We start from the raw sequence: 22,127 nt of genomic DNA, 5'->3' as shown, positions 1-22,127 counted from the left end.
GGAGACCGGAACGCAGCCTGCGCGGGAGCTGGCGCCGCCCGAGACGGGGACCGCCGGAAGGGGCGGGGCCGGCGCGGCTGCACTTCCGGTGGCCCCGGCCCCGCCGCTCCTTGCGCTGAGCTCCCGAGGCTGGAGGGGCGGCGGTGCCGTCACGTAGCTTCACGCAGTAGCTGCGAGCGCGTAAGTGTACCAGTCGGCACCCGCTCTCGACGTCTGTGACATGCCAAGCGCCTGGGCCGTTGGCCGTGCCGCCCCTGCCCCCTCTCCTGGTCTTTCCCTTCGCCGGCCCGCCCCTCCGTCATCGCCCCGCCCGCCCCTCCTTGCTCCGCCCCGCCCCGCTTCCAGGGAGCTGAACGGGGCCCAGCGGCGGCGTCGAGCGGAAACGGACGCGCACCGTCCAGCGGAGCGGACGCGCGAGGCTCTGGGCCAAGCAGGACGGAACCGGGCCCAGAGGCCGGGCCCAGCGTACACCGCAGGGCCGAGCGCAGCCTAGCGGAGCCGAGCGAAGCCGAGCCGGGTCGAATAGGGCCGAGCGGAGCCGAGCCGGGTCGAATAGGGCCGAGTGGAGCCGAGCGGGGCCGAGTGGGCCCGAGCGCCGGGGCCGGGCTGTAACTGCGGCCGCCGCCATGAAGCGGGACCGGCTCGGTCGCTTCCTGTCGCCTGGGGCGACGGGGCCGCGCGGGGGCTCCGGCGGCGGCGGCAGCGGCCGGACCCGAGGCCGTCCGGCCCGCAGCGGGCCGAGCGTGGACGAGGCCGCGGCCTTGGTGGCGGCGCGGCTGGGCTGGGGCCTGGCGCGGGCCCGCGGGGACCCGGGCGAGGACGGCGCCGACGAGGCAGGTGGGTCCGGCCGGGGCGCCGGGGGCGGGGGTGGGGCGGGCGAGGGCCGAGGGCGGCCCGCTCGGGGTGCTGTTTGGCAAGGCGGCTGACCCGCTGGTGCCCACGGGCCATCGTTAAGTCATTAGGACTGAAGGGGCTTCAGCTGGAGGGGCAGCGTCCGGAAGGGGTCTCGGCTGGAGGGGCTGCGGCCGGAGGGGTCTCGGCTGGAGGGGCAGCGGCCGCACCTGACTCGCTGGTTTTGCGTTGGGTCTTGGTGAGAACAGAACCCAGTGGGTTCCGGGCGGGAGGCCCGCGCCTGGCTGGTGCTCCCTGGGTGCGCGTGCCCGTGGCCTCCGGGGGGTGGTACTGTGCCCGCTGGGGACCTGGCTGCCCCCCTGGAGGCAGAGAGGGAGGGTCAGCGTCTACGCGACGCCGACCGGAGGCGTCTCCACGGCTGGTCTTGGAGCACGGTGTGAGGAGGATGAAGTTCCGTAGCTGCGAAGCCATGTGTTTACTTAAAAATTTTCTCTGTAGTTAGCGTGTGACCCTGTGTTCGTTTGGGGTGTGCAACGTACTGACGACTGGCTATTTGACATCTGTTGTGCGGGAATCGCCACATTGAGTCTAGGTCCCATCTGTCATCACACGGTGGCGGATTTTTTTCTTGGTTGAGAACTTGTAAGCACTTTACACTAATTGTAGTCACCATGCTGTACAGCATACATCACCAGGACTTAGCTTATCACCGGAAATTTGTGCCTTTGACCATCCTCTCCATCCCACTCTTCCCTGCCGTCCCCTTCTGGCCACCGCCAGTCTTCTCTCTCTGAGGTTCTGGGTTGTTGTTGTTGGTGGTGGTGGTGGTGTTTTTCCTTTTTTTATATTACACATGTAATATTATACATCTCTGACTTATTTCATTTAGCATAATATTATCAAGGTCCGTCTGTGGTGTCATAGATGGCAGGATGTCCTTTTTATGGCTGAATAATACTCCATTGTGTCTGTGTGTTTGTGTGTGCGCGCGCGAGAGAGCGCACGTGTGCACCCCCGCTTCACTTTTTTTGTGCATTAATCAGTGCATTAATTAATAGGTTGTTTCCACACGTTGACTCTTGTAATGCTGCAATGAAAATGGGAGTGTATGTATGTTTTTGAGTTAGTGTTTTCATTTCCTTTGAATAAATGCCCAGAAGTTGAATTGTTGGGTCAAATGGTAGTTTTGTTTTTATTTTTTAAATGATTGATTTGAAAGAGAGCGCACATGCGCTTGCAAGAAAGAGAGAACTCAAACAGGGGGAGGGGCAGAGGCAAAGGCAAAGGCACAGAGAGAAGCTGACTCCCAGCTGAGCAGGGAGCCCGACACTGGGCTCCATATCCGTGACCCCAAGATCATGAACCTGAGCCAAAACCAAGAGTCAGACTCTCAACCTGCCGCACCACCCAGGCACCCTTGGTAGTTTTATTTTTAGTATTTTGAGGAACCTTCGTGGAAGGTGTACCAATTTACATTCCCACCAACAGTGCCCAAGGGTTCCCTTTTCTCCACATCCTCATAACACTCGTTATTTCTTGTCTTTTTGATAATAGTCATCCTGACAGGCGTGAGGCGATAGCTCTTTGTGGTTTTGATTTGCATTTCCCTGATAATGAGTGATGTGGGGCACTTGTACACTTGTTAGCCATCTGTATGTATGTCTTCTCTTGAAAAACAGCTGTTTAGATCTGCTTTTTTTTTTTTTTAAGATATATTTATTTGAGAGAGGGACAGAGAGCGAGCAGAGGGACAGGGAGACAAGCAGACTCCCCGCTGAGTAGGGATCCCGGTGCTCGACTTGATCCCACAACGTTGAGATCATGACCTGAGCCAAAGTCAAGTCAGACACTTAACTGACTGAGCCCCCGGCTCCCCGGCTGCCTGTTTTTGTTTTGTTTTGTTTTGTTTTGTTTTAAAGATTTTATTTATTTATTTGACAGAGAGACAGCCAGCGAGAGAAGGAACACAAGCAGGGGGAGTGGGAGAAGAAGAAGCAGGCTTCCCAGCGGAGCAGGGAGCCCGATATGGGGCTCAATCCCAGGACCCTGGGATCACGCCCTGAGCCGAAGGCAGACGCTTAACGACTAAGCCACCCAGGTGCCCCTTGGCTGCCTGTTTTTTAATTGGATTGTGTTTTTGCGTTTGAGTGGTATTAGTTCTTTACATATTTTAGACATTAATCCTTTATCAGGTATATGATTGGCAAATATTTTCCCAAATTCAGTAGGTCGCCTTTTCGTTTCATCAATAGGGGTTTTCTTTGCAGTACAAAAGCATTTTAGTTTGATGTAGTCCTACTTGTTTATTTTTTGCTTTTGTTGCCTTTGTTTTCAGTGTTGAATCCAAAAAATCATCACCAAGACTGAGGAGAAGGAATTTACTGCCGGTGTTTTCTTCTAGGAGTTTTATGGTTTTAGGTCTCACATTTAGATCTTTAATCCATTTTGAGTTTATTTTTGTTTATGATTTAGGTGAGGGCCTAGTTTCATTCTTTTGCATGTGGCTGTCCAGTTTTCCAAGACCCATTTATTGAAGGGACTGTCATTTCCCTATTGTATATTCTTGCCTCCTTTGTTGTAAATTAATTGACCACACATATGCATGGGTTCATATCTGGGCTCTCTCTTCTGTTGCATCAACCTTTCTATTTTTATGTCATTACTATAGTATACATATTTGGTTACTGTAATTTTGTAATATAGTTTGAAATCAAGAAGTATGATATTTCTGGCTTTGTTCTTTCTCAAGATTGCTTTGGCTATTTTGGGTCTTTTGTGGTTCCATATAAATTTTAAGATTGTTCTATTTTTGTGCAAAATGCCACTGGAATTTTGATCAGGATTGCACTGACTCTGTAGATGGCTTTGGGCAGCACGAACGTGTCGACGGTACTCTGGTCCCCAAGCGCAGAATATTCGTTTGATCAGGATGGCACTGACTCTGTAGATGGCTTTGGGCAGCACGAACGTGTCGATGGTACTCTGGTCCCCAAGCACAGAATATTTGTTTGAGTCTTCAGTTTCTTTCATCGGTGTTTTATAGTTTTCAGCATATAGGTTTTTCACCTCTTTGTTAAATTTATTCATAGGCATTTTATTCTTTTTGATGCATTTGTAAGTGGGATTGGTTTCTTAATTTCTTTTTCTGATAGTTTATTATTTATTTTGTGTCCTGCAACTTTTCCAGATTTTCATTCTTAGCATTTTTAGAGTCTTTTGATGGAGTCTTTAGTGTTTTCCATATATAATACCGTATTATCTGCAAACAGAGACAGTTTTTTACTTCTTATTTTCCTGTTTGGATATTTCTTATTTTTCTTGCCTCATTGCTCTGGCTAGGACTTTCGGTACTATGTTGAAGAAAAGTGATGAGAGTGGGCATCCTTACCTTGTTCCTAACCTGAGAGGAAAGCTTTCTGCTTGTCACTTGTGTGTATGTTAGCTATGGGCTTGTTTTCTGTGATCTTCGTTATGTTAAGGTACATTTCCTCTATACCTACTTTGTTCGGTTTTTATCGTGATGGGCATTGAATTTTATCAGAAACTTGCTGCATCTATCGCGATGCTCGTATGATTTGCACCCTTTGTTAACATGTATCACATTGATTGGTTTGTGGGTGTTGGACCATCCTTGCACCCCTGGAATAAATCCCACTGGATCATGGTGTACGAGCTTCTTAGTGTATTGTTGAATTTGGTTTGCTAATGATTTGGTGAGGGTTTTGGCAGCTGTGTTTGCCAGGGAATTTGGCCTTTAATTTTCTTTTCTTGTGGTGTCCTTCCCTGGTTTTGTTATCAGGGTAATTCTGGCCTTGTTGTAGAAGCACTTAGGATTCTCTGAAAGGTTTTCTGGACCATAAGGCCCTCCATTGAGCACAGCTCCCAAAAGGTTTTATGTTTAGCTGGGAGCCCAGAGTCAGAGCCCTGCCTTTGGCCCAGGCGTGGGCTTGTGTTTAAGGAGTATATATGGGGAAGCTCCACGGGGGGAGGGGGGTTCTTCTCTGCTCAGTGAGCTGGGAGGACAGCAGAGCATGGGCCTCATCTCCCCTGGGGCCATGTTGCTTGCTTCCTAGGAGCTTGTGTCTTCCATGCCCTGTGTGGCGAGCAGCCTCACCAGCTCACTTAATGTCTCCTGTGCTTGCTCAGGAACAGGCCGGGCTCTTGCCATGGGGCACTGTCGCCTCTGCCATGGGAAGTTCTCCTCACGGAGTCTCCGCAGCATTTCTAGCAGGGCACCTGGGCAGAGCTCAGACAGACCACCCCCAGGGGAGCGAGTTTTCATCAGGGACTTCCAGCATCTGCTGGGGGTGGCTGTCCACCAGGACCCAGCTCTGTCTCAGTTTGTCTGCAAGAACTGCCACACCCAGTTCTACCAGTGCCATGGCCTCCTCAAGTCCTTCCTGCAGAGAGTCAATGTCTCCCCGACTGGTCACCGGAAGACTTGCACAAAGTAGGTGTTCCTCCTTCATTCATTTGGTGGGCATTCAGGGGCCAAGCACCCTGCATGCTGGGGCTGTTCTAGGTACAGGGAGTGCTGGGGGGAGCCTCTGCAGTGGGAGATGCATCATGCCTAGAGCAGCAGACATGTGTGAGCACCAGTGTGACTGGTGTGAGGGATATGGACAGACATGCTTGGGGGAGGTGAGGGCCACGAAAGGTTCTGAGTGTAAGGAGACAGGAGACAGCCCTTGGAAGAGAAGTTTCAGACTGCATATGGGAGAGGCGGCCTATGAAAGCGATCTGGTGAGCCTGCATCTTGTTCACTGCTAGCCCCACTCATGGCCATGCTGATCCTTTGCAGGGTTGGTGCCCAACCCCCACCAGGGGCAGAGGAGGGAGCGTGTCTGGGTGAGTGTGCCCCTGATGTGTGGTGCGTGGGTAGGCTCGAGGTGGGCTGGGTGCTGACTGGCACCATGGGTATGGTGTTTCTGTGCCTTTCCTCAGTGGACCTGATCACTTCGAGCCCCCAGGGCCTACGTGACTTGGTGGCATGGGTGCATGGACACGCAACCAGCTGTGGGGCCCTGCCTAACCTCCAGAGGACACTGTCCTCCGAGTACTGTGGTGTTATCCAAGCCGTGTGGGGCTGTGACCAGGGCCACGACTATACCATGGACGCCGACTCCAGCTGCGGGGCCCTCTTGCTGGACAGTGCATTGGCAGTCAAGTGGACATGGGACAAGGAGATGGCCCCGTGGCTCACACAGCATCGGGGGTCCAACCCCACTGGGGCTGCCCCTCAGAGCTCCCAGGGCAAAGCAACCACAGCTCCAGCTGAGACCGAGACACTGCCCAGCATGGACATGGCCCAGCCTCCTGCAGATGTCAACCCTGTAGGGCCTGGGTTGGGCCCCCCACCTCAGCCAAGCTTCCCCTCAAGTGGGGCCCCAGGTAGGAGGCTCCTCTGGGCTGTTAGACCAAGATTCCTAGTCTTGAGCCAGGCAGGTCCCTCAGCAGGAAGTGAATGTCTGCATCATTGTGGGCAGTGGTCCTGGTGTTGTGTGCAGAGGTTCTGGGAGAAATGATGAGGAGCCAGCCTTAGCATCTCTTCCTGGGTATCTGACAGCAGGGAGGGGTTGAGGACCCTATTCTAGCAGTTTCTGTAAAGGCATGCTTGTTTGCCATCTGGTCTTCCTTGCTAAGCCTGCTTGGGGCTAGGGGGCTGAGGGAGGCAGAAGAATGGGGTCTTTGTTGTGGGACGTGGGGAAGAGGGCAGGTGCTGCCTCCGAGGTGGTTTTGGGCCAGCTGCCGGTCATTCCCTGGGTCTCAGCCAGCATCCCGGTGACATCCCAGCGGGACTCATGTAGATAGGCTCCTTTGCCAACTGACCAAGAGGAAACACAGAGCCCTTGTTTGGGACCTGATCCCACAGTGCTGTGGTTGGGGTGTCAGTGTTAATGGACTTTGTGTTAGGGCGGCTGGGTTGGCTTCCCCCCTGCTTCTTTCAGCGTCTGTGCACCTGTCTATGCGCAGCACTCGGCTGCCCTTGTGTTTGAGCTCTCAGTGGCACTTTTTAAAAAGTGTGGCTGCCCGGCTGGTTCAGAGAGGTAGAGGCGCACAAATGCTGGGAGGCGAGAAGGGACTTGTGTTAGAGCGTTCCTAGAACTGCTTGGCTTTTTAAATTTTGCTCATGCAGTACTTTGATAACAGTGATTTTTTAAACGTCCTGGAACATCCACAAAGTGCGAGTCGTCCCAGCCCTAAACGACTGGATCTGAACCCCTAGCAAGGGCTGGGCTTGCTGATGTGGACTGTCGGCTAGGGTTTCTGATGTCTGGGGCTGCCCACGCCTGTGCTAGAAATGGGGGTGGCCGGTCTGGCTATGCAGGGACCTTCTGGGGGATGGGACTGGGAGGTGGGTGGGACTTAAGGTTGGAGGACCCCAGGCTCCCCGCAAGGAGGGCTCCGATGTGAGACAGGTGCACGCCTCCTTGCTGGGGAGCACTGCCTGCGCTCCGTGTTGGTAACAGGAGCCTTGTTCTTTGTTTCTCAGGGCGGTTGGGTGAGAAGCAGGTTCCATCTTCAACCTCGGATGATCGGGTAAAAGACGAGTTCAGTGACCTTTCTGAGGGGTGAGAGAAGAGTGGGTTTAAATAGCCTAAAATTCCTTCTTGGAAAATCAAACTCCGCCAACCTGTGTGCTCCCCGCCTGTGTGCTGGCCAGGACCCTCTCCTTCTCTTGGTGGGAAGGAGACGAGTGGCCGAGGGTGCTTCCAGGCTTCTTGTTCCTGATCCAGAGGGCCCCCCCAGACCTGAGGCATCTGCACGGGGAGCACAGCCAGGGTGGTGTGGAAATTAGAGTCGTGTGGTCGCTTCTTTGCTGTTGCTGGCTCGTCTCCTTCAAGGCTGTGGTTGTGTGCCAGCCGCGGATGTTACTGAAACAGAGGAAGTCAGTCTCTGGCCATTTGTCAACATGATTGTGACTTGGGGTGGAGATTCTGCGCAGGAGGACACACCGCCCCAGAAAGGGCACTATCAGGGACTGTGTGCTCCTGGGGCCACTTCCTCCTTGTCAGCTGAGAACCACTCATGGTGGCAGCCACACGCCAGCTGGCCTTCACACCTTTTCCCCATAAGCTGTGGCTGGAATGCACATGTGCCCTCATCCAAACAAGTAGGAGGACAGTATGATTTTTGGCTCAGCTCCAGTGGGGTGTCAATGAAAAATGACTGAGGTGCTGGAAGGACCCACGTAGGTGTGCTGAAAACACCTCCAGGACCAGAAGCAGTCGCAGGCTGTCCTATAGGCCACCAGCCAGCCTTGAGTCTTTCTTGTCTAGACGGTGGCAGCCTGCACGGGAAGGCCATGGTGTACCAGCCTGTCTCTGTCGTCTGCCCTGTAGAGACTGAATTCATGCTTTAGGGTAAAGTTTACAGATACACAGATCTTTTCCTGACCTTTGTGACCTTTGCAATGGCCAACAGCTGACCGGTCAGCTGGATAGGTGCTCAGTTATGGGAAATGAGTGACTCAGTCTGAAAGTCCACTTCCTGAGAAGCCTACCTCCTTGAGGTCTTCATGTACTACCTGGGGCCCCATAGAGAGGTTCTTTCCAAGTTCATGGTCCTGGTGTGAGGGGAGTGTGGCTTCTGGGGGATCGTCAGTTTGCTGGCCTGTCCTTTCCGTTAGGAGATGAGTTCAGAGATTTGGGAATTTTAGGTTTCTAAGACCTTTTTAGAAGAGTTAAAACATGGAGTATGGAGATTTGATGGTGTTTTTAGACAGGAAGTGTCATTGGATCTGTCACTCACCACAGGCCTTTGCTAAAGGTTCTCTCGTCTTCCCTAGGGACATCCTGAGTGAAGATGAAAATGACAAGAAGCAGAATACCCAGTCCTCGGACGAATCCTTTGAGCCTTACCCAGAAAAAAAGTAAGGGGGGCAGTCTTGTTGCACACCCCTGGGGTCTGGGAATGGCGTCACTGGGTAACCTGGAAACGTGCGTCTGCCTGGTAGGGTCACCAGGTGGGATTAGTGGGGACAGGGAATGAAGGCTCCTACTTCCCAGTCTGTCCTTGCTCAGCACATGTTTCCTGCTGCTCTTTGGCCTGACCGCCCTAGCCCAGTGCGGTATGGCTTCTGAGTGTGCTGGAGGCCTTTCCTAGTTCAGTGCTGGGACCTGGTCTCCATGTCATGTGAGAGTGGCAGGACCTGTGGATGTGACTCAGCCTCATTCTGGGAGCTCCCTTCCTTCCCTTCTGCCAGCCCTGCCCTCAGTCATACCACGGTAGTATCTGCCATGTCAGCCGCTGATTTCCTGCAGGAACCTCTACCCTGCACTTCTTTCTGCTTCCATGCAAGGTCCTTGGAGGCTCAGGGACTCAGCCCTGTGGTTGCTCTCAGATTCGCCTCTGGCCCTGATTTCTACACCACTTCCTTGAAGAATTGCTTCTCTGGCCTTGTCTCGACCTTCCCTTTTCAGGGATTTGTGTTTTATCTCAGTTTGGATGTAGGGTCCTGGCAGGGAAGGCTAATGTGTCCTTGTGTCACTTTGCTCCCAGCCTTGTGCCCAGGAACACCCAGAATACCTGTAGTCCGTCGCTGCCCCACTTGGGTAATGGAAACACAGGAGCACGACACCATCAGCCAAGAAAACACAGCACAAAGATTAAAGAGCAAACCTGACTTCCTTTTTTCCTTTGAGTTCTGACATGGCTATGGAAAGAGAAACAGAAGCCAGGCTCTGCGGGAGGTGGGACCAGGTGGCAGTGGGCTGGCTGCCCTCTGGGTTCACCTTTATGCCCACAGAGACACTCAGACCTTGTGGCCACATGGTTCCTTAGGTGCTACAGTGTGAATCACAACTGGAAACCTAGGACAGGGCCTCTGAGCAGCCCTGGTCCATGTGACTTTGTTTTAGCAGACATACCTGTCTGGATCCTCGGCTGAGACTGAGCCACCGAGGTGCCCCCATTTTATCATCTTTAAATGTGCAGTCAGCTCAGTGGCATTAAGTACATTCATCGTGTTGTGCAACCATCACCATTATTTCTAAACTTTTCATCATCCCAAGCAGAAACTATATACCCATTAAGTAATGACTTCCCTTTCCCCCTCTCCCAGGCTCTGGCAGCCGCTAATCTGGCTACATCGGGGTACCTCATAGAAGTGGAAGGATGTATTTGTCCATTTTGATAGGGTTCTTCCACTTAACATGACGTTTTCTTTTTTTTAAAGATTTTATTTATTTATTTGACAGAGAGACAGCCAGTGAGAGAGGAAACACAAGCAGGGGGAGTGGGAGAGGAAGAAGCAGGCTCCCAGAGGAGCACGGAGCCCGATGTGGGGCTCGATCGCAGGACCCTTAACGACTGAGCCACCCAGGCGCCCCTAACGTGATGTTTTCTGGATTCATCTGTGTTGGAGCATGGATCAGAACTTGGTTCCTTTCTGTGGCTGAATGTATTCTGTTGTATGGATGGACCACAGTCTGTTGATCCGTTCATCTGTCATTTTGGGTTGTTTCTACCTTTTGGCTCTTATGAGTAATGTTACGAATACTGGCCCTCAGGTATCTGTTTGAGGGGCACCTGAGTGGCTCAGTTGGTTAAGCATCCAACTCTTGATCTCAGCTTAGGTCTTGATCTCAGGGTCGTGAGTTTGAGTCCTGCATTGGGCTCCATGCCCAGCGTGGAGCCTATTTAAAAAGAAAAAAGACAAGTATCTGTTTGAGTCCCTGTTTCGGTTCTTTGGGTGTCTCCAGAAGTGGAATTGTTGGGCCGGGTGGTAGTTCTATGTTTAACTTGTTGAGGAACCGTCTTGGTGTTTTCCACAGCAGCTGCATCATTTTATGTTCCCATCAACAAGGGTTCCAGTGTCTCCAAATCCTTGTCAACATCGTGAATTTTCCATGTTTTTACTTTTGACATATCTTTGTTTTTGTGGGTTTTTTGTTTTTGTTTTAGAGAGAGAGAGCGCTGAGGGGGGTTGCAGCAGGAGAGGAGAGAGAATCTTAAGCAGGCTCCACACCCAGTGCAGAGCTCTTCAGGGGGCTCGATCTCACAATCCTGAGATCATGACCTAAGTCAAAATCAAGGGTCACATGCTTAACAACTGGCTGAGCCTCTCAGGCGCCCCATTATTTTATTTTTAAAGTGAAGTGTAGTTGACATACAAGTTAGTGTCAGGCACGGACCGCAGTGACTCCGTACTTCTGTGCATTGTGCTGCACTCAGCACATACCTGTCACCATGTAGCTCTGTTCTGGTGCCATTGACTATATTCTCTGTGCTTTGCCTTTCATCCCTCGTTCCTTAAGTGGAGCGCCCCCCACTGCACAACCATCAGTTCTCTATTTATGGGTCTGTTTCTGCTTTTGTTGGTGGTGTTTTTTATTCCACATACAGGTAAAATATAGGGTATTTTTCTTTCCCTGACTTAGTTTACTTAGCATAATGCCCCTTAGGTCCATCTGTGTTGTCACAAATGGCAAGATCTCATTCTTTCTTATGACTGAGTAATGTTCCGTCACGTACATACCACATCTTTTTTATCCATTCATCCTGGAACCCTTGGGTTGCTTCCATGTCTTGGCTCTTGTAATTAGTGCTGCCATAAACATGGGGGACCTGTATCTTTTTGAGTTAGTGTTTTCTTTTTGTTTGGGTAAGTACCCAGTAGTGGAATTACTGCATTATATTCTATTTCCGTTTTTAATTTTTTATTAAGCTTTTAATTGTAGTTCCTGTATAATTAACATACAGTGTTCTGTCTGTTTCATGTGTACATGTTTTTAATTTTTTGTGGAACATGCATACTGCTTTCCACGGTGGCCATTTTCTTTTTTCTAATTTTTAGTTGGTTAACACAGTGTTGTATCAGTTTCAGGCGTATGATCTAGTGATTCAACCCTCTTTTCCTTTTTAAAAAGTATTCGTCCTCTTGGGTGTGAAGTAGTAACCCGTTGTCATTTTGGTTTGCATTTCCTTAGTGATTAGTGATGATGGAGCATCTTTTAACATGCTTCTATTTTTTGAGAAATGTCTACTTAAGTCCTTTGCCCCTTTTTTTCAGGTTTTAAATGATTTTTTCTTTTTATTTATTTATTTTTGCCCATTTTTAAATTGACTTGTTTCATCTTTATGCTATTGAGTTGTGGGGTACATTTTCTCCCATTCAGTGGATTATCTTTTTTATTCTCTTGATATTTTTCCTTTGGTGCACATTTTTAATTTTGAAGTCCAATTTACCTGTTTTTACTTGTGTTGCTTTGCTTTTTTTTTTTTTTTTTTTTTTTTTTTTTTTAAATAATCTGTGTCCATGGTGGGGCTCAGACTCACAGCCCTGAGATCGAGTCGCATGCTGTGCTGACTGAGTCAGTCAGGTGCCTTGTGTTGCTTTGCCTTTGATGTCATATTCAAGAAACTTGTCAAATCCAGAGTCATGTTTTCTTCCAAGAGTTCGATGGTTTTAGCTCTCAGGTCTTTGATACTTGAGTTATTTTTTGTATATGGAATAAGGTAGGGATCCACATTCATCTCTGGCAGATGGACATCCAGCTTTCCCAGCACCATTTGTGGAAGAAACCATCCTTTCCCCATTGAGTGGTCTTGGCACCCTTGTCAAAAAATCAGTTGATTGTTCTTGTGAGGGGTTTATTTTTGGTCTCTCAGTTCTATTCAGTCAGTCTGTATGTCTGTTTTTGTGCCAGTATCACACTGTTTTGGTTATTGTGGCTTTATAATAAATTTTGGAATCAGAAGTGTGAGTCCTCCAGCTTCGTTGTTCACACTAACTTAGCTTTTCAATATCCCTTGAAATTCCATGTTAAGCTTATGATTGCTTTTTCTCTTTCTGCCAAAAACACCACTGGGATTTTGATAGGGATTGAATCTTTAGATTGCTTTGGGAGAAGTATTGCCATCTTAATATTAATCTTGCAATCCATAAACATGGGTTGGTTTCCCACTTATTTAGGTCTTTTTAAATTTTTTTCAGCAGTGTGTTATAGTCTTCAGTGTATAAGTCTTTCATCTTCTTAGTTAACTTTATTCTTAAGTATTTTATTCTTTTTGATGCTATTGCATATGAATTGTTTTCAATATATTTTTGTATTGTTCATTGTTCGTGTGTAGCGGTGGGTCTGGTTTGTGTGTCAACCATGTACCCTGCAACTTTGCTGAATGGTTTTTGTGTGTCTTGGATTCTTCAGGGTTTTCTACATCTGAGGTCATGTAATTTGTGCATAGGATAATTTTTTTTCTAATTTAGATCCCTTTTCTTTTTCTTTCCTAATTGCTGTGGCTAAAACTTCTAACACTGTGTTAAATGGCAGTGGTGAAAATGGGCATCTTTGTCTTGTTCCTGATCTTAGGTAAAACTTTCAGTCTTTCCCCATCGAGGATGATATTAGGTATAGGCTTCTTATACACTGCCCTAAGACGTTCCCTTCCGTTTTTGACAGTTTTCCTTAAATGTCTGTATCTGAAAAGGAAAACAAAGAAAGTGTATATTTCTCTTTAGATACTTTTTTAAAGATTTTATTTGAGAGACAGAGCATGAGCAGGGGGAGGGGCAGAGGGAGAGGGAGCAGCAGACTCCCCGCTGAGTGTGGAGCCCGATGCAGGGCTGGATCCAGGACCCTGTTGATCATGACCTAAGCTGAAGACAGACGCTTAACCAACTGAACCACCCCGGTGTCCCGTGTCTCTTTAAATCTTCACTAGACCCCACAGGGGGAGGTTGATGCATCTGAACTGGGCCTTCAGGGACCTGTCAGACTGAATAAAAAGTCCCCACTGCCCACCCTGGCCCCAGCAGCAGGACTAAGGAGCAGGGATGGCAGCTCGTGGAGCAACATAGCTCTCTCCCAAGAACACACGTCTCCCTTTGAGCCCCCACCTGGTTGCTGTGCACCTCCCATCAGGCTCCAGAATTGTTGATTCTGATCTTTTCTAGCCTAGTGGTGATTTTGATGGAGGGACTGACCCTTAAAGCCTCCCCACTCCACCATTTAACATAATGTCTCCAAATAGTGTTTGGTTTTGATGTTTAGGGAGTGCAGTTTCAGTCCTGAAAACCGACTCTGTAAGCCGTGTGGTCCCCGTCCCTGCACCTTGCCTTCCCAAGGTGTTAGTACAGAGCCTCTGCCTTTCCTAGGAGTTGTTCTAGCTCTGATCGCTAAGGTCAGTTTGCAAGCCAGCTGGTGAGCATGGAGACTGAAGCAGGTTGCCGTGGAAGCCTGAGGAAAACCCCACCTCTGCTGTCTGAGTAGAGACAAGCATGAAGTGCGAAACACGTATGCAGCGGAGATCAGAAACAGCATGGAATCGGATTACATCTCCCCTCCTCCCCATCTTTTTTTTTTTTTTCTCCTCACAGGGTCTCTGGTAAAAAGAGTGAAAGCAAAGAAGCCAAGAAGTCTGAAGAACCAAAAATTCGAAAGAAGCCTGGGCCCAAGCCGGGCTGGAAGAACAAGCTCCGCTGTGAGAGGTGAGGGCCGGGGGAGGGGCCGCCCTGCCCGCGGGGGCCGCAGCTCCATGTGTGCTCTGCATTGCAGGGAGGAGCTGCCCACCATCTACAAGTGCCCTTACCAGGGCTGCACGGCCGTGTACCGAGGGGCCGACGGCATGAAGGTGAGAAGGGGCGTTGCCTCCGTGCCAAGGGCTGCCTTCTGTGTGTGGCTGACCGGGAGGACCAGATGTTTATGTAGAGCTGGGTGTCGACTTGTTCCCAGGGGCTCATGTGAGCCTGGGCGAATGGAGAATTGAGCAGCCCTGGGCCAAGAAGTGAACCCTCCACTCCTGGGAAAAGCACCCACTTCTTGTGGAGTGGGGAATGGTTGGGTCTCTTCCTTTGAGGGTGCCGTGGAGGGCCTGTGGGAGGCATGTACTGTGTGATATGGGGTAGTTCTCCTGGCCAAGGTACTCAGGGTCTTGCTGTCCCTCCCGCAGAAGCACATAAAGGAGCACCACGAGGAGGTCCGGGAGAGGCCCTGCCCCCACCCTGGCTGCAACAAGGTGTTCATGATCGATCGCTACCTGCAGCGCCACGTGAAGCTCATCCACACAGGTGTGTGCCCTGCTCTCCCACACTCGCACCTATGCAGTCCCCTCGGGTGGCTGAGGAGGGCTGGACACCCTTCGAAGAGGCCCAGGGCTGCGTCCTGGTGCCTTGCGGGTCATGCGTAAGTGGTGTGGAACTGACAGTGAAGAAATCCCAGTGCCTCTCTGCAAGTTTATTGTGGTGGGTTTTTTAAATCATAACTTAAAAAAATGACATTATATGCTTTTCGGATTATAGAAGTAACCTATGTGCATTGTAGAAATTGCAAAAAATAAGCACAGAGAAGACAGTGAGCACCCTCCATGCACAAGCACCATCCTCCTGGAGGGTTTACTCTTGCCATTGGTTCTCCTTGTGTGTCTCTGTGCTTACGTCTGTGTGTTCTTGAGGGTCGTGCCCTACAGCGTAGTGGGCCCTGTTCCCCTGGGCCCAGCGCCTCACGGAGTGTCTCCAGTGTGTGGGGGTGTGCTCTGCTGTCGTGTCCTGGCCGCTTTATCCTTCAGGCCAGTCATCCGTAGAGGCGCTCTCTGCCTGGTGTGGGCTGTGTTTGGACTAAATCCGGTGCATTTGAACCAGCTATGCTCTGGTCTGCTTGTGAAATGAGACCCGTTGCCACAGACTCCAGAACTCCCGGGTTGGGGAACATGGTGTGAGCAGGGGATTTGGGCTGGTCTTCTGGGGGAAGGGGGACTGCTATGCTGGGACTGAGGCCAGTGGTGACTGGGAAGGGGGGCTCCACTGGTGTGGGGTGGGGGGCGGGCAGGGCTTCGTGTAAGCAAGTTAGGAACGGATTGTTGTCCGTGCTCTGCTGGTTTCTGAGGTGGACCTGTGTTTATGCTGAAGGGCAGGGGAGGTAAAGGGCACCTGCTATTCCTTTGTTCCTGGAGGGGTCTCTCTGGGACGCCCTCTGAGACGAGCAAATAACCTCCACGACCCCCCTCCCACCCCGACCCCTGTGTGCCCCAGGAGCTCTTGTTATGTCCACGGGCTGTTTGCCTGCCTTCCCTCCAAGAGGAGCACAGCACCCTCTGGGCTCTCCCTGAGCCAAGCCCACTGACCTTTAGAACTCCAGGCTAGAAGCCCCCTGGTTCCAAGAACTTGGGAAACTCAGCCCGTTGGCCCCTCTGGCTTTCTAAGCCACTTGCTGTGGGGATTCCTTTTCCCTGTGAGCATCTCTGGAAGCTAGTCTGTCTCTTGCACTTCAAAGGTGGCTCCCTCCTCCTCTCTGCCCTTTAGTTGTGCGGTTGGTTCTGCCAGTCTTCAGGTCAATTTGTGGGGCATTTGGGATGATTGATTGATAGTTACCGAAGTGTTTGTGGGACGAGGTGAGCCTAGGGCCCTCTTCCTCTCCCCATCCGTTGTCTGCAGGCACATTACGACCCCGGGCTCATGTGCGTCCATCCCAGTTTTGATGCCCCTCTAACTTGCACAGCACCCATACTGCGTATGTTAGGGACACAGGAACTGCGTGTCGCTGACGCATGTTGCTGCTGCTTCTCCCCACAAAGCTGCTCTCCTGGATTGGCATGACCCCTTCCAGAGATCAGCGGATCGCATCTTTCTTTATCCCTAAACAGTAACTGTGCTTGTTTTCGTTAACTTGATATAGAAAGTTACGATTTGCTTTTTTTTACCCAGATTTTGTCCGTTTTATTGAACAAATTTATGGGTTGGTTTCACCGTGAAACCATTTTCCTGTGTTTTTTGCTCTGAGCCGCCTTGGACATCTCCTGACACAAAGAATCCCCTTCAATTGGTCTTCCTGCTGTGTCTCAGTCCAGACACCAGTGGTCACAACCATTAGCAGTTTTCTTAAAACACCAAAGAGGACAGACTGTGAACTAGAAGGGTGCGTTGTACCTAGTAGGGGAGAAGCCAGTCTGTGTGGGTGTTTACAGATGAGCAGGTGGGACCTGAAATGGCAGCGAGGAAGAAGCTTGTGGCCGCCACCACCCCAGGCACATGTCCAGGAGTAGAACTGTTAAGAGTTTTTGTTCAAGAGTGTAAGAAATTTATTTGCCAAATGGATAGTCCCTTCCCCCACTTTGGACCCAACATGGGGATAATTTCTAGAGCAGTAGTAATCTATGAAGCTTTATTGATTTAGCTTCCTCTAAAAACTTTTGCTCAAGTAAATAGTTCTAAAGTTTCTCTTTAAGAAAACAGGCTCCAGGGGCGCCTGGGTAGCGCAGTCGTTAAAGCGTCTGCCTTCGGCTCAGGGCGTGATCCCGGCATTCCGGGATCGAGTCCCACATCAGGCTCCTCCGCTATGAGCCTGCTTCTTCCTCTCCCACTCCCCCTGCTGTGTTCCCTCTCTCGCTGGCTGTCTCTCTGTCACATAAATAAATAAAATCTTTAAAAAAAAAAAAAAAAAAAAAAAAAAAAAAAAAAAAAAACAGGCTCCAAATCTACACAGTTGATGAAGTCCCAGCCAGGTGACATTTCTAAGCAATTTGGAGCACTCTATTAAGTTTTGTATTAGAAATATTTTCCATCTCTGAATAAAATGAGGTTTGCGCAGGCCCCTTGCTCGGGCCCTGAGTGTGAGGAAACACTCCTTAGGCCCCCATGTGCCATGGGAGGGCTGGGCGTTTCTGGTGTCCGTGCTCACTGCATCTCTGGTCCACAGAGGTGCGGAACTACATCTGTGATGAGTGCGGACAGACCTTCAAGCAGCGGAAGCACCTTCTCGTCCACCAGATGCGCCACTCAGGAGCCAAGCCGCTGCAGTAAGTGTGGGGATGGGCACCTTCTCGTGGCCACTCAGCCGCCCATGCCCTCGCTCACCTGACCCTGTCCCCCAGGTGTGAAGTCTGTGGCTTCCAGTGCCGGCAGCGGGCATCCCTCAAGTACCACATGACCAAACACAAGGCTGAGACCGAGCTGGACTTTGCCTGTGACCAGTGTGGCCGGCGGTTTGAGAAGGCCCATAACCTCAATGTGCACATGTCCATGGTCCACCCTCTGACGCAGACCCAGGACAAGGCCCTGCCCCTGGAGCCACCACCTGGGACTGTGGAGGGCCAGGCGGTGAAGCCCGAGCCCACCTGAACTCAGGCGGTAAATGGGGTTAAGACAGTTTCAGTAGTTCCTCATACGCAACCTGACGACACAGCTTTGCTCGCTCGCTCCCCTGGAGCCCCCATGCTGTACCCTCCCACCTGTGTGTCAGGAGGGCACTGATTGCAGTATGGTGAAGGTGGGCTCAATGTGCAACTCACGTAGCCTTTCCAGCCTCCACTCTGGGACCAGAATTTTCCTACAAATACTGAGTGACTTGGGGCCAGATGGATTTTAAATAATTGATTCCTATTCCCCACTAAAGCAATCAAGGAGATTTGTAATCCACTTTTTAGTGCAAGAGCTCCATGTTATGCTTGTAATAAATTATTTACAAAGGACCTGGGCTGTGCACTGCGCAGGGTCCAGTCAGAAGAGATGGGGCTCCTGGTAGAGGTCAGCATCGGGCACCGCCTGCTGTCTGCTCAGGAGGGCGGCACTCACTTCCGGGTCACAGTCTCCACTAGTGGCCAGCAGCTGCAAGAAAACAACTGTGCCTCAGCCCAGTGCAGCCCCAGACACCAGGGCCTGGGGACAGGGAAGCTGGTGACCACAGCCCAGCAGGTAAGGGGCCACACTGCAAGTGTTGGACACCAGATTCTCCTTTTACCTGAGGTGTTGCAACTTTAACAATGACTGGGACTTAACCGCACACACCAGAGCAAGCATCTGAGCATTACCTCTGCCATGTTCGAGAAGCTCTTTTTTGGGCACCTAGGTATTGATTGCAGCAGAAAATGACGAGCTTTTGTTATCAAGCCTACGGGGTCACCCTAGAGAGAGGACAGGCAGAGCCACAGGTCAGGGTGTATACTGTGAGGGGTCGCGATGCCCCCACCTGCTCACTGTGCCAGGAGAGCTGGCTGCACGGGTATGAGCTGTGTCACCTGCCTGGCCCTGGAGCTCCTGGCTCCTGCTGGCTAGAGCCGAGACTGCACTTGTCTCCCCAGCCACGAAGAGACAGATCAGCTTTAGGTACATGTCGACAGCAACGCGCAGGAAGGCATCTTCCCTCATGAGGGCGTCTTCATCAAAGTAGGAGAGAAGGCTGGAGGTGAGAAAGAAGATCGTACAGAGGTGAGTGGCAGCACAGAGCTGCGACTCATCTGCGGAATGAAGCTACAGGTATCATTCCCGTTTGGAAGGAGACCCACTGTGGTACTGATACAGGACTGGGGTAGGGGTGACAAGCCCTCCTCTGACCACACACAGCCCCCGGTGGGAAGTCCTTCACTGAGAGGGCACTGCGACCCTGACTAGAGCAGCAGGTGAGGTTACCTGTAGAAGGCAAACGGCAGCAGCCTGACGTATGGATCTGGGGCCAGGCGGAGGAGGACATGTCCCAGGCCACCCTCTGCAACCAAAGGGGGGTGGGCGGGCTTAGCTCGGTGGCTGCCTCCCCACCCCAAGATCAGGATGTTCAGGAGACCTCAGGGGTCTGGCTGGGAGGGGTGGTGGTGTCCTCATGCTAGAGGGCAGAGCCTAGGCGGTAGACCTCCGTGCACCCCCGCCGTGATGGCCCAGTGGCACCCTGGGACCCCCAGTACTCCACTCAGCTCTTTTGTTGTTAAGTTTGTACTGCATTTACCCTAAAATGTCGTTTATATACTTAGCAAGAAGATAGACTTCCAAAAATGAATTAGTAAATTAAGGGCCAAGGGTTCATACTTAACCATTCAAAAATTATTGCTGAAGAAGGACTCAGTAAAAAGTGGGGATTGCAGCCTGCCTCTGCTGGGTCCCCTGTGTTCCCAGTAGATGGCTGGTAACTAGGACAGACACAGGCCGTCCCCTGCTCCCAAGTCTTCAGTGGCTACCTCACCTGTCTCTGTCAGCTGAAAGAGCACCAGCCAGGGTATCTTCCTCTTCTCCAAACACCCCAGGACCTCAGCACAAATGTCCAAAGCCTTCAGGGAGTCAACAGCCTGTGGCCCGAGAAGAGGGAGGCTGACTGCACAGACAGGCACACAGTGGAGAGAGGGGTGACCTCCAGCCCAAAAGTGAGCCTTTGCTCATTCTGTTGAGTCTTGAATGGTGACTGTAGGAGGAACAGGTCAGGGACCCCTGTGCCCAAGTTGTGAAATGAGACCTCAAAGGAGAGGACCAGGGCCTAGGGGTTCTCATTTCAAGCACAAGACTCCTGAGGAGCCCTTCAATACAAAGGTTCCAGGGCCCTCCTCCCAGGGGCCCTACTCAGGAGGTCTGGGGGTTTAGGGTCACCTTACCTGATGTCTTGAGTGTGGGGTAAGATATGATGAAAGCAGGCCCATTAAAGAAAAGAAAAACAGGACAAGCAGCAGCTGCAAATAAATCCGATACCCTTAGAACCTTAAAACCACCCGGGCTGTACCCTCAAAAAGTAATGCAAAGTAAGGAATGCAGGCACTGTTCTTTGACCAAACATTTATAGGCAGAGGGCATAAATCTTTTCTCTAAGTGGATCTTCTCAGGAAGGAAAATTTTAAAGAGATGATTTGAGAATAAATTCTTAGACTGTCCTTTTATACGTGCCTTTAAACACAGCTTGGAAAAGTGACCGCAGGAAAGAACTGTGCTGTGGCTGAGGGTGTCCATATGTGCTAGCTGCCAGTACCACTCACCAGTGCACTGAGCCACCCCCAGCCCAGCCCCACCCCTGAGTTCCTTGTCTAGAAGGAGGTTTGTAAAATCCCTGCAGGTCCCCTCCTGACCCAAGGCAGGGGTCCACCTCTTCCCAGCCCCCTGGAGTGCTCCCAGGCTGGCTGGGGTCTCTCTGGACACCTCCCCTCAGCACACACAGGCCTAGGAGTAGGAGGCTTGGAGCCACTGAAATCACTGTCAACAAAAACAAAAGAATCTCCCTTGTGGGTTTTTTGTGGGTTTTTTTGTTTTTTGTTTTTTTTTTACATAAAATTACAAAAACCTCAGCCAGGCCCAGATGTCCTGAGCTGACAGGTTGATTTCCCGTGTGGAAATGGTGTGGCTGGAGGAGAGAGGAGGGAACCAAGGCTGTGGCACGGGGCAGCTGGTGACAGCCCTGCCCTGTTTGCGGAGGATGAAAACAAGCTCAGCAAAATCAGAAGTGAAACACATAAGGTATTCTCTCTACCAGTAAACGTGAGTTAAACATTACTAAATCTATAAACCTGGTAAATTTTACTTCCTAATAAAGTCAGAAGAATGTCACACTTCCTGTCTGTCCTTGGAAAAGCACAGTTCATTAGGCGAACCCTGAGAAACACAGCTGATCGGAACACTGATTAAAAACAAACTTGCTTGAAAAGAAAGAAGTAAAAGAATTTCATTCCTTGCCTCCTCTCTTTGGCAGTCCAGCTTCTCTAGCTGACTCTTGATGCTGTTCTTCCCAGCTTGCTGGATTGCAAAGTGTAGTGCCGCAGCAGAGACCCAGGCCGGGCCAGGTGGGGGGGACGTCGAGTCCGGAGAGAGGCAGCTAGGAGACGAGACGTGTGTCACCACAGGAGCCTCACAACCACATGCTGGTGGAAAACCGCCAGCTCTGAACACCTTCAGGTGGGGCAGCGAGGGGCTTCAGAGTCCCGAGAAACAAGGTCTAGGTCCCTAACCACCCCTGGCTTAGCATAGGGACCTAGAGCCCCGTGTTAGCCTCCTTCCCAGTTTAGGGTCCAGTCTCCGGTTTCCCTAACATGCTTCCGTGCCATGGATATGAGGAGGGGGGGTAGGGCCTGACCAGGACACCTGGTCCTGACTGCCTGAGCTTTGCCAGGAGGTTGTGGGACACGTGACACTCACCTGGAGCCCACCACTCAGACCCTTGACTTCTTGGGACCAGTCCTCCTTAGTCCCTGCTGGGACTGCAGCGTGGCACTCAGAAAGGTGCCCCAACAGGTTAAAAATGGGGCCAAAAATTAGTGGAATACAATGTAGAAATTTGGTGTTCCTTGTTTTCTGGGATTTCAAGCACTTTGGACACTGCAGCAGCGGACAGGGATAAAGGGAGGCCGGATGGGACCACAACACTCCCCCAAACGAGCACATGCTAGAGACATCCAGCTGGGCAGGCCAGGACCTGCCTTGCACACACATCTGCATGATGTGGGCCCGGGAGAAGAGAGGCAGGTGGGGCAGAAAGCTGGGCAGGGACCTGCTAGGTCGGGTCTGTTCCTTCCCTTGCACGTGGGCCCTGCCCAGCCTGCCCTAAGGCCTCTATCTAGAATCCCAAGCTATTCATGGAGGTAACCTAGAGCAGGTC

General features: G+C 51.1%; 2 protein-coding genes across 10 annotated transcripts in view; one reads left to right on the top strand and one right to left on the bottom strand.

The window, feature by feature from the left end:
- Positions 1–70: 70 nt before the first annotated feature.
- Positions 71–18,258, top strand: ZNF276 (zinc finger protein 276). Of its 2 annotated transcripts, none has more exons than XM_040633120.1 (11): positions 71–180; positions 4,999–5,302; positions 5,654–5,700; positions 5,797–6,243; positions 7,346–7,424; positions 8,642–8,725; positions 14,174–14,284; positions 14,352–14,427; positions 14,746–14,863; positions 17,487–17,586; positions 17,662–18,258. In XM_040633120.1, exons 2-11 carry the CDS (start codon positions 5,019–5,021, stop codon positions 17,906–17,908), a joined length of 1,593 nt encoding a protein of 530 aa, XP_040489054.1. In that variant the 5' UTR covers positions 71–180; positions 4,999–5,018; the 3' UTR covers positions 17,909–18,258. The 2 variants fall into 2 exon arrangements, with proteins under 2 accessions (XP_040489054.1, XP_040489053.1); XM_040633119.1 differs by lacking the exon at positions 71–180 and adding an exon at positions 612–837.
- FANCA (FA complementation group A) overlaps positions 12,061–22,127 on the bottom strand; it is a 61,457-nt gene continuing 51,390 nt past the window's right edge. The window contains exons 37-44 of one of the 8 annotated variants that reach the window (XM_040633113.1): positions 21,209–21,347; positions 20,143–20,217; positions 19,740–19,842; positions 19,196–19,271; positions 18,809–18,965; positions 18,598–18,690; positions 18,260–18,394; positions 12,061–13,276 (exon numbers count right to left, since the gene is read on the bottom strand). In XM_040633113.1, the coding sequence (XP_040489047.1) occupies positions 18,287–18,394; positions 18,598–18,690; positions 18,809–18,965; positions 19,196–19,271; positions 19,740–19,842; positions 20,143–20,217; positions 21,209–21,347 (751 nt within the window). In that variant the 3' untranslated portion in view covers positions 12,061–13,276; positions 18,260–18,286. Of the gene's footprint in view, positions 13,277–18,201; positions 18,395–18,597; positions 18,691–18,804; positions 18,966–19,195; positions 19,272–19,686; positions 19,982–20,142; positions 20,218–21,208; positions 21,348–22,127 lie in introns of those variants that run through there. The other 7 variants (XM_040633112.1, XM_040633114.1, XR_005835543.1 and 4 more) reach the window with 7 other exon arrangements.

Source organism: Ursus maritimus, unplaced genomic scaffold (genome assembly GCF_017311325.1).
Source record: "Ursus maritimus isolate PB19 unplaced genomic scaffold, ASM1731132v1 scaffold_19, whole genome shotgun sequence".
In the NCBI taxonomy this organism is placed as follows: domain Eukaryota; kingdom Metazoa; phylum Chordata; class Mammalia; order Carnivora; family Ursidae; genus Ursus; species Ursus maritimus.
This window is presented reverse-complemented; position numbering and strand designations above follow the sequence as displayed.